The sequence below is a fragment of the Hyalella azteca genome, unplaced genomic scaffold (assembly GCF_000764305.2).
Source record: "Hyalella azteca isolate HAZT.00-mixed unplaced genomic scaffold, Hazt_2.0.2 contig14000, whole genome shotgun sequence".
Classification (NCBI taxonomy): domain Eukaryota; kingdom Metazoa; phylum Arthropoda; class Malacostraca; order Amphipoda; family Hyalellidae; genus Hyalella; species Hyalella azteca.
The window spans coordinates 3,496-20,581 of NW_025943901.1; the positions used below are offsets into that span (position 1 = coordinate 3,496).

General features: G+C 38.0%; 1 protein-coding gene across 4 annotated transcripts; it reads right to left on the reverse strand.

Annotated features, from left to right (window-relative positions):
- Positions 1 to 2,429: 2,429 nt before the first annotated feature.
- On the reverse strand, positions 2,430 to 10,595 carry LOC108674205 (protein AAR2 homolog). Of its 4 annotated transcripts, none has more exons than XM_018162134.2 (8): positions 9,201 to 9,471; positions 8,793 to 8,905; positions 8,186 to 8,335; positions 6,178 to 6,787; positions 4,536 to 4,719; positions 3,257 to 3,449; positions 3,159 to 3,207; positions 2,430 to 3,000 (listed from the first exon to the last, which is right to left on the reverse strand). In XM_018162134.2, the coding sequence occupies exons 1-7, from the start codon at positions 9,386 to 9,388 to the stop codon at positions 3,173 to 3,175; spliced, it is 1,473 nt and encodes a 490-aa protein (XP_018017623.1). In that variant the 5' UTR covers positions 9,389 to 9,471; the 3' UTR covers positions 2,430 to 3,000; positions 3,159 to 3,172. The 4 variants fall into 4 exon arrangements, with proteins under 4 accessions (XP_018017623.1, XP_018017622.1, XP_047739866.1 ...); XM_018162133.2 differs by having other exon boundaries at positions 2,430 to 3,128; XM_047883910.1 differs by adding an exon at positions 10,503 to 10,595 and having other exon boundaries at positions 2,430 to 3,449; positions 9,201 to 9,439.
- Positions 10,596 to 17,086: the final 6,491 nt, after the last annotated feature.

Consider the following 17,086-nt stretch of genomic DNA (forward strand, 5'->3'; position numbering starts at 1 on the left):
CACATGATGTTGATGTTACACACATGATGTTGATGTTACACACATGATGTTGATGTTACACACATGATGTTGATGTTACACACATGATGTTGATGTTACGCACATGATGTTGATGTTACGCACATGACCTGATGCAGATATTCCTCAGCAGAGGTGGGGGGGCGGTGGGGGTCAAAGTCGGGGGGCAGGTCCCCCACAGGCAGCGCCCGGGACGGCAGCGCCTCGCTGGAGCTCGTGTCTTCGTCGTGGCTTTTCATGATGAGCTTATTATCACGGGCACGTTGATGTTATATGCCAGGAGTAAATTATTGATATATGCCAGGAGCAAAGTAATGCTTTAAGCCACAGTCATATTAATGCTGTATATTATGGGCGAAATAATGCAATATATCACAGGAAAATTAATGCTATCTAACGCGAATGAATTGATGCTCTTTCTTTCCCAAGAGCAAGACCATACAAGCAAATTAATGTTCTATCACACGCGCAAATTTCTGCTATTGTAGCAAAAATGATCATGCGGACATGTTTCTGAAGTTATTGGAAAAAAGAGTGAAATAACAGGCAAGAAATTCCATTTTCTGGCGAGAGGAGATAGAAGGTCCTAACAAGCAAACCATAGCAAAACCTAATAACTTCAGGTATCAGCAAGATATCGTTAGTCCGATGATTGCAAGGTGGCGGCCCACATGACGAGACTAGTGCGATGGTTAGTGAAGGAATGGTAGGCTGGTAGCCTCCTACATGCCAGTGAAGGAATGGTAGGCTGGTAGCCTCCTACATGCCAGTGAAGGAATGGTAGGCTGGTAGCCCCCTACATGCCAGTGAAGGAATGGTAGGCTGGTAGCCTCCTACATGCCAGTGAAGGAATGGTAGGCTGGTAGCCTCCTACATGCCAGTGAAGGAATGGTAGGCTGGTAGCCCCCTNAATCATACGAGATACGGTAAGCATACGGGCTAAGTAATCATACGAGATACGGTAAGCATACGGGCTAAGTAATCATACGAGATACGGTAAGCATACGGGCTAAGTAATCATACGAGATACGGTAAGCATACGGGCTAAGTAATCATACGAGATACGGTAAGCATACGGGCTAAGTAATCATACGAGATACGGTAAGCATACGGGCTAAGTAATCATACGAGATACGGTAAGCATACGGGCTAAGTAATCATACGAGATACGGTAAGCATACGGGCTAAGTAATCATACGAGATACGGTAAGCATACGGGCTAAGTAATCATACGAGATACGGTAAGCATACGGGCTAAGTAATCATACGAGATACGGTAAGCATACGGGCTAAGTAATCATACGAGATACGGTAAGCATACGGGCTAAGTAATCATACGAGATACGGTAAGCATACGGGCTAAGTAATCATACGAGATACGGTAACCATACGGGCTAAGTAATCATACGAGATACGGTAAGCATACGGGCTAAGTAATCATACGAGATACGGTAAGCATACGGGCTAAGTAATCATACGAGATACGGTAAGCATACGAGAGTGTGGGACCACAGGACAACTCGGGACACGTGGGTGTGTCAGGCCCAGATAGCGATGCCTCGCAACAGATCTCCAATTATTCCAATAAACTACTCAATAATTAAGTTAAATATCATATGATAATTGTAGCATTAAACAGTCCTTAATTTGTAGGGCTAGGAAAAAATGAAATTCAAATATTTGGCATTCAAAATGAAAGACTGAAATTCAGAAATTAGTTTCAAACAAGAAATCATTCAAGTTAATAATAAGACTCACATGAAGACAGCTCGAACTAAAGATTCTGTTGCAAGCATCGCGTATTCCCTGCGTACGAATGTATATATTGTTCATTGAGACGTGCTTTAATAACTAAATTAAATTAATTTCGTGATGATTAAAGCTCTTGTAGATTCACTTGACTAAACAATAAATACAATTAAATATCAAGATACAACATTTAAGGCAAGAAATGGTTCTAATTATATAAATAGAGGACGGTAAGATGCATTGTAATAAGCAATAACAAATATCATTGCGTGCGTTGACTCGCAACTTTGTGTTGAATTCAACACACGAGTTCCTGAGACGGGCGAATTTAAGAACAGTTTAGTTCAAAAACGAACAAAAGCCTCAGAAAAACAACGCTTAAAGCTAAGCATCGCTCATGAAGAATTGGCATCTGACAAAGATGGTTTAGGACAATACTTATTTCAATCACATTGACGATGGTTGGAAAATATTTCAGATGAGTTAGACGATAAAGAAAATTATTGTTGTTCTGATCATTTTGCATTTAGATGGCAGGGAGAGATTCTTCTTAATAATTTCAGCATTAACACAGTCCTAAATTTTTTTACAAAGGTACACATGTTCACTCACATAAGAAACATGAAATGACGTTCAATAAAAGGGATAACGAAAATACTGAAGTCTCTGAATTCTATAATAATTCGTCAAGCTTTTATTGGAAATCCAATCAAACGTTAGATTTTGTCATCAATTCGGAATTTCTTAGGAAAATCTTGCAATTAATCAACCATACACCGAGACAGCATGGAAATAACCCCCAAAATTATTAGAGTCAACAGCTCCCTGATCTTAAATATGCAATGAAGAGGTGGCAAAAATTCTTGAAACTTAACAATTAATTAAAAGAATCAGCCTGTTGATTATGTTGAAATTGAATTGTCCTAATTGTATAAGAAGTAATAACTGTCAATAATAATAATAATAACAATGGGAAAGTGAACTTTCAGGCACAGTAAACAAAATTTCAATATGTATTTTTATGAAAAACTTTTTTGTTTAGCGAAAGCAATAAATTGACGAAATTCAAGCTCTAATTGCATGCAGCTTCAGATTCAATGATTAGCAAGTTTCAGTTCAATGTTTAGGTTTAAATGAAGTCGAGTTTCTTTAAAACTGCTCGAGTTCCACCACTATAGGGGCATCATCATCACTATCATCAAAACTGTTCGAGCTCCACCACTACAGGGGCATCTTCATCACTATCATCATCATCACTTTCATCTTCATCACTATCATCACCACTGCTCGAGCTCCACAACTACAGGGGCATCATCATCACTATCATCACCACTGCTCAAGTTCCACCACTACAGGGGCATCTTCATTACTATCATCATCACCACTATCATCTTCATCACTATCATCACCACTGCTCAAGTTCCACCACTACAGGACCATCTTCATCACTATCATCACCACTGCTCGAGTTCCACCACTACAGGGGCATCTTCATCACTATCATCAAAATCAAAACTCCAGCCAAAGCGCAGCTTGAGATGCGTCCTGAACTTCTGGGCTCGCTGGACCAGCAGGGCAGGCAGACTAGCGACGTTGTCTTCAATGTTGAAGAAAAGCTGAGCCAGGGACGCGGCGAGGAAGTTGTTCTGCTCCACGATGTCAACAAAAAGATCTTCTGGCACCTACAAAGACATGTAAGACTTAAATAAAAATAGCACAACATCATATATACAGAGCATGAAGGTCTTCCGGCAGCTAAAAAGAAACATACAGACGGCATGAAAATCACATAACATTATCATATATACAGAGCATGAAGGTCTTCCTCAGCCATTTACACAGAACCGTATAAAAGGCATTAAAATTACACAATAATTAGCAAGTAAGTGGAGGAATGGTGATATGCCTTGAGAGCATTAAGCTCTCAAGGCATCTATACATAACTATATGGAAGGCATTCAAATTACACAAAAAATTTGCACGCATACGGGGCATTTATAACACAATGTATCACAAACAGCATCACTGGCCCGCAGTAGCGCAAATATTCATGTATGGCAACAGTTGACAGATGAGTTCAGATCCTGCAACCGTTCACTGCTCAGAGGGGATCCTTATACATGTCCTAAGGTCAATAATTCAAAGTGAATGAAATGCCAAGAAAATTCAACATAATTCCATTGGTACAGATTTAAATGAATTGAATTCCCTTTGACATTTTGTTTGCTTTTAAATTCTTGTTTAATTTTACTGTAAGCAAACTTATGATGTAAGCACTGGTATATAGTACGGTATATGCTATGATTGTATGTAGGTAAACAATTGTATATGTATATGCTATGATGTAAGCATTGTATAGGTATATATGCTATGATTGTATGCTCTATGAAAGCTCAGAGCAACCACTCAGTCCAGAGTTAATAAGATGCAGAGAATTTCCTCTGACATGTACCTAGATTTGCAGTGCATCAATCAGAGCAAATCCAAGGCAGAGCAGCTACATACCCTGACTTATTGCATCATCTGGTAGTTCAGAGCAACTATGAGGTCAGAGAAGACTGGGGCAGAGCAGCTACATACCCTGACTTATTGCATCATCTGGTGGTTCAGAGCAGCTATGAGGTCAGAGAAGACTAGGGCAGAGCAGCTACATACCCTGACTTATTGCATCATCTGTCTGTTAAGAGCAGCTATGAGGTCAGAGAAGACTATATATGGCAGAGCAGCTAGAAACTTAGACCTCTTATTTATATAAGACAGCATCATACCTCATGTATCTGGTAGTGCAGAGTAGCCATGAGGTCTGAGTAGATATGCGGTGCTCTGAGCATGAGAGTCTCTGCGCTACAGAGCAGACCGATGAGACGCTTCCAGCGCTCCCAGCCCGCCCAGCTCTGGCCCACCAGGAACACCACAAAGCTCAGCTGCAGCTCACTCAGCAACCACTGCTCGCTGCAAATACTCTTTATTTAAATATAATAAGTAATAATTTAAACATATATCTTGAGACAAACAATTTACTACTACTGCTCACTGCAAATAGTCTTTATTTAAATGTAATAAGTGCTAATTTAAACATATTTCTTGAGACAAACAATTTACTACCCACTGCTCACTGCAAATACTCTTTATTTAAATATAATAAGTGTTAATTTAAACATATTTCTTGAGACAAACAATTTACTACCCACTGCTCACTGCAAATGGATTTTATTTTAACATGTTTCTTGAGTCAGATAACTTACTGCCCACTGCTTGCTGGAAATAGTGTTTACTTAAATATCGGTAGGTATTTGTTGAGCCAGACAACTTACTACCCACTGCTTGCTGGAAATAGTACACTAGTATTTTCATTTACATACATTTCTTGTTGCAGATCAATCAGCACTCACTGCTTGAAAAATTAATAATGCTTACTGAAAAATATTTCTAGTGGGAAATCACTCAGCATCTAAATAGCAATTTTATCAAAAACCAAATTTATTTTTTAAATCCAATTTCTGATATGAATGGTCTCATCATACTTGGGTTCAACCAAGGTTCCAACTAGGTAATAAAAACTTATTCAGATGAAAGACTAGAATTAAATAAGAGACATTTGGATGGAGAATGAAAGGTAATAATGATAAGTAATGTCAAAGAGTTCTTAATGAGAAATATTCATTACGGTATATAATAGTTTGATAACCCATTTGAATAAGGGAACATGGTTAGTTGAAATACCTACAGACTCCAATTTTCTGCAATACCGTCCACAACAAACTATCTTCCTCTTATACAATATTCTAAATATAATGTAGATACAATGCTGCAGCTGGTTATGTAAATTAACTGAAATCACTCAAGATACAAAAGAGAATAAAAAAAGCAGGTATCTACCTACATCAAGTTATCCTAATTGACTGTTGTTATACCCAGGCAGGAATTCTAGGATAGTGCATAAAGCTTTCCATTTTTGGGAGGATGCATGTCCATCTCCAACTACATCCAAGCTTTCCTAAAGCAATTTTCTTCTACGCACACCTCAACCTGAGACACATCTACCAAGATGCCGGATGAATCCTCTGATAGCACAAGAAAAACTCGGGTCTGGGAGGATGTGCATGTACAACTTATCCTAATACAATGTGCTACTATACCCACATCAGGTCTGGGAGGACATACATGTACAATACAACTTATCCTAATACAATGTGCTGCTATACCCACATCAGGTGTGGGAGGACATACATGTACAACTTATCCTAATACAATGTGCTACTATACCCACATCAGGTCTGGGAGGACATACATGTATAAGTTATCCTAATACAATGTGCTAATATACCCACATCAGGTCTGGGAGGACATACATGTACAACTTATCCTAATACAATGTGCTAATATACCCTTATCAATCCCCCGACTCACTTGCCGAGATGCCTGATCAAGTCGTCCAGTATTGGTGTTGGGTCAATGCAGACCGCAGTTATGTAAGCAGGTGTGGCGCCTGCCTTGTGTGTGCGCTCAGGAAGCTCGTACCACCTGAAGTCCAGCCCCGCTACTGGCACCAGCTCAGGCAAACCCTCATTAATAAGTCGCTTAGCAGTGGACCTCATTTGCTTTTCTTGACCAGAGCATAACTCATTATGAGATGGATTTTGAACCATTTTAGCAACATTAAGTTCTGTTATTTGGCTTTTAGAAGTACATTGTTCCATATCTTCAATAATAGTTGATGGTGTTGATGATTTGTTAAAGGTTCTTTGAGAGGAACAACTGTCATTGCATACTGATTGGGGAACTTTACCTTCATCAATACTCATTGTTGTAGTTATTTTATTAGTTTGGAGAGGTAGAGTGCTATTATTTGCATTGTTTTGTTGTGATGGTGAACTGTCTTCCATACTACTCGAAGTTGAGGCTTCATTTCCACAGTTTGATTGATGGGTTTTCAGACGTTTTCTAGCATCACTATTGCTGGTGCTGCTGCTATTGGGATCGTCCACAGGAACCATTGCAGGCACAGATGAAACCATGCCTGAGATGATAGATTATGAATGTTTCATTCATTGTAAATAATACCGGTACCTACTTTTTTACCACGATAGAAGACTAATTTATATATGTTCTTATGACTTAAAAACTTGCTGTAAATTTGTGAATAAGTTGTGAGTAAGGCAGATAATTAATTCATTTCAGCATAACTACTTTTAACAGTTTTACAAGTTTCTATAGCTTATTGAAAACGTTCTAACAAACAAGTTTTTGTATTATGATCTTATTTCAAATTTTCTATAGTTGAGACATTCTTATTATAATAATTTTTCCTCTCAGAGTATTGCATAATATTTAACAATAACTGATCATGGCAGTTCCATAATTAGTTAGTCTGCATCTGAGATATAATTTTAGAAAAATTATGGAAAATAAAAAAAAATTTTCAAGAACAAATTTCGCTGGCTATATTTTCACCAATAAATTTTTTGTATTTGATGCATTTTTAATGAAAAAATTCTAAAATTTTTCAAAATATTTGGAATGAAACTAAAACTTGAAATATTGATGCCAAAGTTAAATTCAAGCTCAGTACAGACAGCATGATTAGTTCTCTGGAATATAATGCATTGAATTACATTGCATTGTGTGGAGCTGTGTGGGTGAATAAAGAATAAATTAGTTCTCTGGAATACCTACAGTAATTGGTGGCAATATTGAAGTTTTTATAAGAAGCAGTAAGCACAGGCAACACATGACGTCTGGTTAATGCATCAACAACTTTGAGCCTTCTGAATATTCATGAAATGTCATACTACATCAAATTTAATGACATTTTCATACACTATGCCGATGTATATAGAGGGTAGAGGGTTAAATGGTAATGACTATTACTATCACAACATCTACCTTTGAATGGAGCTTATAGCAATATTAAGAATTATAATTAAAATATTGTTCAATATGAAATTATTATGAAAAAGATGAATATGTCATTTAATTTCATAGCTCACTTTTATTTGTTTCTAGGATTAAAAGTTGGACATTCCACAAGCCAAATTTGTATTTTTAATTGAAATATTCTTATAAGTACTTAATTCCTGAGCATTGTACATTCATAAATTCATACATGGAGGTATGTATGTATTACAATTTTCAGTCAGTAAAAAAATTCTTCAGATGACATTGGTAGATCAAATGGCAGGTTTAGCAAGTGATAATATAATATTAACGTTTTGAATGTAACAACATTCGTTTTCAAGTTAAGAGAAGTGTTGAATTCTGAAATTTTGTTGGACATAAGTACATACGGACATAAGTACATACCTACACGCGAATAGGATACAACACAACAACACTAATTGAGATCAAACTAGAAAAATATCCTCAATCAATCATAAGTTCTACACTTACTATGAATGCAAATATAAATAAAACTTACCAGAAAGAGGTAAAACTGATTCCAGGTGCCGTCTGTCAATCTTCTGAGTGAGAGAGACCCATCGCCTCCACAGCTCCGAAGGATAAGGTCCAAGCTCTCCTCTTAAGCTCTGAAGGTTTATTTTCACTCGTTCTGTTTGCTCTGGTGACTCTGTTAATCAACAGTGAACAGATTTGAGCAAAAACATTGATTTGAATTAACATGAAAAAATTAAGAAATAATCAATTAACTGCCCTCAGTGGCTGCTAATTTATATTATATGGCTGCTCAGAAAAATTTACAGGAAATCTGTAAAAAAATATAATCATTTGAGACTATTTTCTTGCAAATCAACCTGAAGTGCTAGTACCTAAATGAAGGGAATTTACTACATAACACTCCAATTCACAAATAAGAGGGAATAAATATACTTCAAGCTACTTACTGCTTTAAAAACTTTGCATGGATGGTATCAAACTGCATGTTAAGGTCAGCTTTTATTGAAAGCTATGACATTTCAAGGCACCAAGAATTGGAGACAGACCACTGATGGTGAGGATTATACCAATAAGTGCATTTCAAATGAAAATCTTGTAGAAAATGTAATAATTAGAAATTAATAGCTCACCATCTTTGAATTCTTCAGTAGCAGGCTGGTACACTTTGACAAGAACATCATTGGGTTCAAAGTAGTGGAAGAAGCCAGTGGCAGGGGCTGTCTCACCATATTTGCTCACAGCACTGAAAAAAATTACTTTAAAATTTGCATAGAATACCATATATGTACAATACTAGAATAGAAACAAATTTTTTGTTCCTATTCTGTGTTCTTTTATTATCAAAGCATTAAAATATACTTTTTATCAAAATTTCAAATGAGACAATTAAATTGAAACAATGAATAGCATATTATCAAAACATTAAAAATACCTATAATTTTTAAAGAAATTTCAAACAATGCAATTGAATTGAAATAATTTATGGCAATCATGGACTTATTCAAATATATACCATAGAACTACATTCAAATTACAACCTATAGTTGATGAAGTGAAGTCCAGGTGGGATCAAATTGATGCCCTTGAATTTGGGCCCAATAGTCCAGCTGTGCATGTCTATGCCTATTTCAGTATGAACAGGTACATTTAGCAGGACTAGAGCTGCTCCCTTGCACTGCAGGAACTTTTCAAAATCCTTCTCCTCATGACTTGTGTAGGATGCCATGGAGATGAAATAATGCAAATTTGCTATGCCAATATGAAATATGCTATTTCACTGAAAAGAAAATTTGAACTTTTAAGGTTTTTATGGTAGGTACCTGTGATGAAGAATCTGATTGCTGACCCTAATCGCCACGGGTTGTCGTGTCACCTTACAACCTCGGGTGCAAATGATATCTGCCCTTAATTCTATTAAGTATTTTTTAGGCATCTTCTATTTTACATATGCTGAGATCATTTTACCAGGCATTAATATAGATTGTTTCCTATCAAATGAAGTCTTCAAACGCACAATTGTGAACTCAAATCCATTTTTAAAAATTATGAGAATGAAAGGACCAAATTTCTGTCCTCAAGCGGAGCCATTCCCACGTATGACAACTCCAACCGCTCGAACTTGTGTCTATGTAACCCGTAGGGAGGAGACTGCAAGTTATTCATGTGTGCGTGTGCCTGAGAACATGTGCATGCACAGCTTCAGCACTGGTGCACCTGCATCCTCATCACTAGTTTCTCTGTTCTTATAGTTTTTTGATCTCATTGTCTGCAAGTTTGTTGCCCACCATTGAAAGAACTGCATGAAATGAAACGCATCAGCAGAGCGGGAAGCTCAAGTACCTTCCACCTCCGTTGCTCGTTGGACACTGATATCGTGAGTCCGACAGGAACGTAGCTCGCTGCCAGCACGTGAGTCCGCTTACTCGGTAGCAAATGTTCATACGTGGTTTGCTAAATGATCTACCTTATCATTATAGATCAAAATAGCTAAAATATTATTGATCCAACACCAAGAATAGATCTCAGTTGAAGAGTATCTCGACAAACAAGGCTGTGAGATTCGTGGTTAATTTTTTACGGAGGTTATTAGAAAATAAGGGCGTTTTCCCATGAACCCGTGATTAGGGTTAAGCCAATATGAAAAAAGAGTACAACGAAAAATTACAAAATTATATTGTTCTCATTTTTTAGAATTGCACCATAAGAAGGCACATAGAAAGTCATAGTTATTTTTTATAAACAAAAAGTTACACAAGGAAAATATACCTAGTTTTAGGTTTTCAATTCATAAAGTATAAGTGCACTTGTTCATGTATTATATCTCCTGAATTCTAGCCTACCTCATTTAATTGCAGAACCATGTTTCCTTGAGTACTTCTAAAAGTGTGAAAATGTTACTTAGTTGGAGTTTTCTCCAGCTAAACTTTTGGTTCATTAAAATCATCAAGATCATTGATGAATTCAACAGGCTCTGTGATGTCCAGGGTGTAGAAAGTGGGTGAATATTACAAGATCTTTGGCAATGCATCAGCAGCAAAATTTACGCCTTCAGAAGATCTTGCCAACACATTTGGATTGAAATTATTGCATCTTAGATATTTGCCAGTAATTGGCAACTACTTAGAAAATAGTTGAAAATCTGAAAGACCGCAAGCGCACACAGTAAGGTTTCCAGTGTAGCGGTTCCCGGTAAGCCCGCACAAATATGCGAGACTGTAGCTCTTGAGTCCTTGGGCATGGAATAAATACTGAATGTGGTCAGAAGGAGTCACATTCAGGAAGGCATGAAACATGGATAACACTAAACAATTTACTACTAACAAAATACAAAATATAAAATGGCAGATACAACAATAAATGAATGGTACCTAGTCTAAATCAAACCCTAGCAGTGGTGTCAGTTCAGCCCACTTGGTCTGGGTAAAGTGCGCTAACGAGTGGACCACTGTGGCCTCTCAGCATTTTAGTTTCAGTTAACTACCAGATAATAGAAAAGTGACAAATAGAAAAATAGTTATTACAAAAGTGACAAAATAACAGCTTCTGCTGCCAGATAATAACGTCTTACTCAAACATTAGCCAAGGCCAACTATGGTTTTAACAACCATAAATCAAGTAGTAACCATCCCTAGTAGTAGTAGTAGTAGTAATCATAAATCAAGTAGTAACCATCCCAGGCTTCAGGTACAAGCCAAGGAGTGATAGTTGGCAAGGCAGAACTTGACCACTGGTGGAGGGATGGAGATCAATGCTGAGAGGCTTGTGGACCAAGTCACACAATCTCACTCTACACTGCACTTAGCACCATCACTCTTACCTTATGGCAGGAAGTATGCCCAAAGGGTTGTAGCCATCTTACCATTTCCTGGGCTGTTGGGAGAGCTAATGGTTATCTAGGGCCTAGAGCACACTGTGATAGCAAATGGTATGTGGCTAGCAAATAGAACAAATAGGTGCCAAGCACAGGAATGCATAAGCGGACTAGGTCACACAATACCTAAATGTTGAACACCAATGGAAGTAAAGCAAGAAAAAAGCAACAGTTATGCAGTTCAAGAATTAAATCTGCAAATCCTAATTTCACACATCTGGTATATAGCTAGTCAGACTAAATCCTAATTTTGCCCTTCTGGGGTTTGTTAGCTATCAAACTAAAGTTTCAACTACTCTTGACACAACAACATGATTCCCTCACTGATGTATGGGGCATTCATGAGTGGATTATGAATGTCGACTGGTCCTACCAAGTCACACAAGTCATTAAATATTCTCCTTTACCCCTAGTCACACTAGCATACTAATTGGTAATTATACTCCTAGAAACAACTAGAAAATTGGACCATGTCACATATATCTGGATTCAAAGTATCTAGGAAAAGCGCAGGGCTCATGAACTTCAAGTTGGTATCCAAATCATATTTTGGTTCATAGGTGGAATGTCTTATCTTCTTTCTTGATGGCCAGGAAATGGTCGAGCGATCTTAGGTTCTCATCAAGTAGACTGTAGCTCCCCACCAAACGCTCCTAAATGTCAAATAAATGTGTTCATAAGAACTAGCCTTCTAGAAATATTGACATCAAGAGGACGTTTAAACTGTTTTGTCACACACAAAGTCATCAATGCATGGAAGGGGTTGCAGAAAGTAAGTTATTCAAGGGTGGACACAATATGGTTCAAGTAAGCAAAATGAAAATTGTGCAATAAAAGGACAGGATTAACATGAGAACCAGTGAAAACCATCCGTCATTCAATATAAACAGGCATGAATAACTGGAAAACATTTGTTAAGAGCTCAGCAAAGACAAATATAAGCATGGTGACATTTTAATGAGAGGAAATGCACTGTACTCACCAAAATGGAGCATCAGGAAGGGATTAGCAAACAGAGGTGTAGGTAGATCAAGTCGTGCATTAAGGGGCCTTAAACAGGCTTTTGAAGGTCAAAAAGAATCAGGTGCAACCAGTGAATTTCCAATTCAACAATCAGGGGTGCAGATTAATCAAAAGTGCATATCATATGGACTTGCAAGAATTTTGTCTCCTTAACTTTTACTCTGCTTAAATATTACACTGTATATAGTATTAAATATTACACAAATATTACTGGGCAGGGTAGCCCAGTGGTTAAAGTTCAGAGTACCAAGATTGGAGCAGAGAGGCGCGGGTTCGATCCCAGCTCTGGGCGCCAGTTTCTGGTCAGAATCGGCGAGGAGGCTGGGCGGTTAAGCACAGCAGAATTGTAGCAGTGAGTTGCGAATTCAAGACCGCAAAAATGCTGTGAATGTTCTGCGATGTTAAGAATCGGCAACAGGCCTATGGCCTAATAACCCTGAAATCGCTATTTATTTATTTATTTCACCAAGGGGAACAAGATACAAGATTAATAAGGTGCACACGACACTCAAACGATAATGAAATAAAACATGACCTACATTGAGGTACAATTGTGAATGAATGATTCTACTGTATACTATAGCTAATGTTCTGCGGCCCTCTTCATCCGGTACGTTGGATGGATCAGGATGCAGTGAAGCTTGTCCAGAAATCAGTTGCGATGAGTGTTCAGGGTTTGTACTGGTACGTAATTAGAAAAAAATTCCATTACTTTTCCATGTCTCTCCATGACCATCAATTTAATTTTCCAAGTCTTGTATAAAACAGGTTTAGCATGACTAAATGACTAACCGTGCATATTCTATCATCTCCTACAGTTGATAAATAGCAAATGTGTAAATGCTCTATGCTGTAAATGCTCTATGGGCCTAGAGCACATAGAGACACAGAGGAACAAAAATGACACAAATATGCAAATCAAGCCCACACTGGTATTATAATGAATTCAATAGTTTTAAATCACAACAAATATTGAGTAATGCACACAAGATTGTACAAGATAATGTCAATACAGTTCAGAACACTCTTCAACACCACCACCTGGCAGCTATTTCATAAACTGTTTCTTTAATGTTCAGTTCGAGAGTGTCTAGCTCCAGTTGCTATGTTTTCAAAGATTGACTCATGGCGTTGAACTTTGCGATAATTTTCAAATCCCCCTTTATCTCCATCGCTTCTGCATAATCATCTGCTACTTGTTCAAGCACCTTGATACCCTCCTCTGCCTTTTCTTCATCTTCAGTTCAGCTACCTCATTCAACAGAGCCTTCTCTTTGGGTTCTGGGCCTTTGCATTCTGCTCGTTCTCTTCTGCAAAATAAGTATTGTAGGCTGTTTCGGCACTGCTAGCTGCAAACAGCATCTTCTTGGTGATAGTCATTTTGTCCTGGTCACCAACATGTGCAACATGATCAACCACAGCACGCAGGGCAACCTCTGTTTGCTCTTTCACATTGTGTGTCATGTTTTCCTTGTTGAATGAAAACCCTCTTCTAACCATGGTTTGGCCATGAGACTAGCACTGGCCATGAAACTGCACTACATTCCAGAGTTTCTTGTACGCACTTTTTGACAGAATGGCATGCCAAAAAGTGGCCAGTCGGTCAGAAGTTGAAAATGCTTGAAACTGCGTGTTGAGTTTACTGCAATGTTGTGATTCATCTCTAAAGTGCTTGTAAATGAAAATGTTGCTTGTAAAAGCAACAAATGCACAATGTTGCTTGTAAAAGAAAAGTGAGATGACATCATTTTCAATGACCACCAAATTTCTGATGTCAGAACATCTTTTGTTACAAAGCTGGTCAGTTCGCCATTGGGATTGGCTTTGTCAGTGGATACAGGCCTGCTCTCCGTCTCTACATTCACAGACGGCTTTCACACTGCTGGCTTATGCCAGCCCTGCCTGGGCGCCCGCACTATCCAACACAAACATACAGAAACTCCAAACACTACAAAACAAAGCACTCAGGATAGTCACAGGCTGCATACAAAGCACCCCCATAGAACACCTTCATGCAGAAACAAAAATACTTCCCATAAAAGCACACCTCGACATGAGAGGAACACAATTCATAGTCGCAGCCATAAACAACACCCAACACCCATGCCACTACCTATGCAACCACCCACCTACACACAGACAAATAGTGCAAACCCCCACACAGATACTACACCAACATACTAGATACAGTACTCCCACCGCAAAGCAAGACCAGCACAAAAAAAACACACACACACAATTATGACACTTAGAACGCTGGAGCTGGCCGGGAACAACAAAGTCCTTGGGCTGCAGGGAACCAAAACCACACGACATAAGCAGCACAGAAACACAGCTCTCTAGACTGGAGAGAGTACACCTAGCCAGGCTGCGCTGCGGCCACCACCCCTCACTACAAACATACGCAAACAGAATAGGCCAAGCAGACACAGACACCTGCCAGAGGGCTCCCCACACAATCACTCACATTCTCCTGGAATGTCCACACTGGCAGGACCTCAGACAACACCATAACATAACCTCAAGCCTACAGCTCTGGAGCAACCCCCTGTTGGTGGTGTCATACTTGCGCGAGGGGGTCTCTTATAAAAATGAGACCGAGGAACCACAACAACAACAACAACAACATTCACAGAGGCAGTAGACACTAGTGCTGTTGCATGCTGACTTTTGCAACAGTCTATTCCCTGATACACTTTTGGAGCAAGAAACTGCAGTTGCATTGCTGTCAGCAGACCACAAATTGGAAATGGGCGACTGCAATTTGCTTTTCTCTTCACTGTGTTGCTTAGCTAACTTGGTATGTTTGCTGCCTTTGGCATGGCTCTTCAAAGCTGCTTCCCCCATATTTGACACATCAAAGTCTTTCAAGCACAATGTACATATCGCCATACCTTCATGCTTTGGATGGCAAGCAAGCCAGTCACAATATGATTCTATTCTTAACCACAAGTCATGAAATTTGCACTTTCCAGCAGGTGATGCAGAAATTGCATGCTGAAGATGGAATGCTGCCACTGCAGATCAAAAAGTTGTTAAATGCAACTGATCAGTATGGAATTCTGTATAGGTAATATATTATCATGTTAACAAAAGAAAATGTGTCGAAAAACTTACCACCTTACACCTTCCACCGAAGTGACAATTGATACTCATTACACTGTGCTCGTCAGAAACTGCGGACACCCGCGCTTCTTTTATCTCGCTTGCGTGTGGTTTGAAAACCAATAAACAGTCGGCGACTTCTCCCTCCAATACATACACTAGTCGTGTATCCATACTGACAAATTTTTGTAATGAATATGTTCCAAAAAAAAAAAAAAAAAATTACATCAACTTTCACAGAAAATTCTCACAATTTCACCAAGACCAAGACAATTTCACCAGTTCTCGAATCCATACAGAATGATGGAATAAACTGCTAATCTTTCATGTGTATGGCAACATTGTGTTGCCACATTGACATTAGACAAGATGGTGTCAGGCACCTTGTTTTGGTCTTGTGAAGTTTGATTTCACAATAAATAGATTTGATCTACATTCCACACCGAGTCATTTAAATGATAGAAAATGGTTTCAAAATTTGAACACCTATTAAACGCTTCCAAATACAAATTTTTTCATATTTTCGCCCTATTATGTCGAATTTATCTTAATAACTTCACTTCAAATCCTGAATGATTTTGTCTCTGATCGCAAGTTTACAAACATCACATGTCTTTTAGAAAATGTCTGTTGTTTAGAAGGGGCAATTATTGCATTATGATTTTGATCTTAGAAATTAGTGTACAAGTATTTTAAATTCGTAATATGAATAATATGATACATGAACAAATTAGACAGATAACCAATATTATAGATAGATAACTACGATGTAAAAATTATTGAAAGGTTATAATAAAAGTAACAATATTTAAAATGACTGCACGATTTATAGGACCAGCACTTGAACAAAATGCTCATTGTTTGCTGATCTGCCAGTGGCAGATCAATGAGACACATCGGCAGCGACCCAACATTCAGGTTGATTTGAACGGCCTTGGCACATATTTCTACAGCTGCTGCTGCGGGTAGAAATTTAATCATCAAAGGAACAAAGGTAAAATTGTCATACATACATCCTAAATTAAATGACAATGATTTGGTAAGTACTTTGCAAACTCTCTTTTATAATTGGTACCTAATGGAAATGTCTTTCAGAACTGTTCTTGAATACAGTAATCAAAGTTCTGTAATCAATAGTCTCTGAGATGAAAAAATTGTTAAATTTAAAATATTTAGTTATGTGAGTGAGATCATCAATCATCATAGAAGCTGCAAGAAAAAAATATCGTTTTTGATGTAAAAGAATGTTTTTAATTAAAAAGAAATGCAATACTTGATTTTCAGAAATACAATGCAAAAATTAATGATCCCTATTAGAATTCAACAGACGTGAGGCTTTCAGAATTTAAATTGAAAAAGTTGGTACCTATTTAAAATTTATCATTTTAAATTTAAACAGTGCAGAAATTCAAAATCACCTACCGT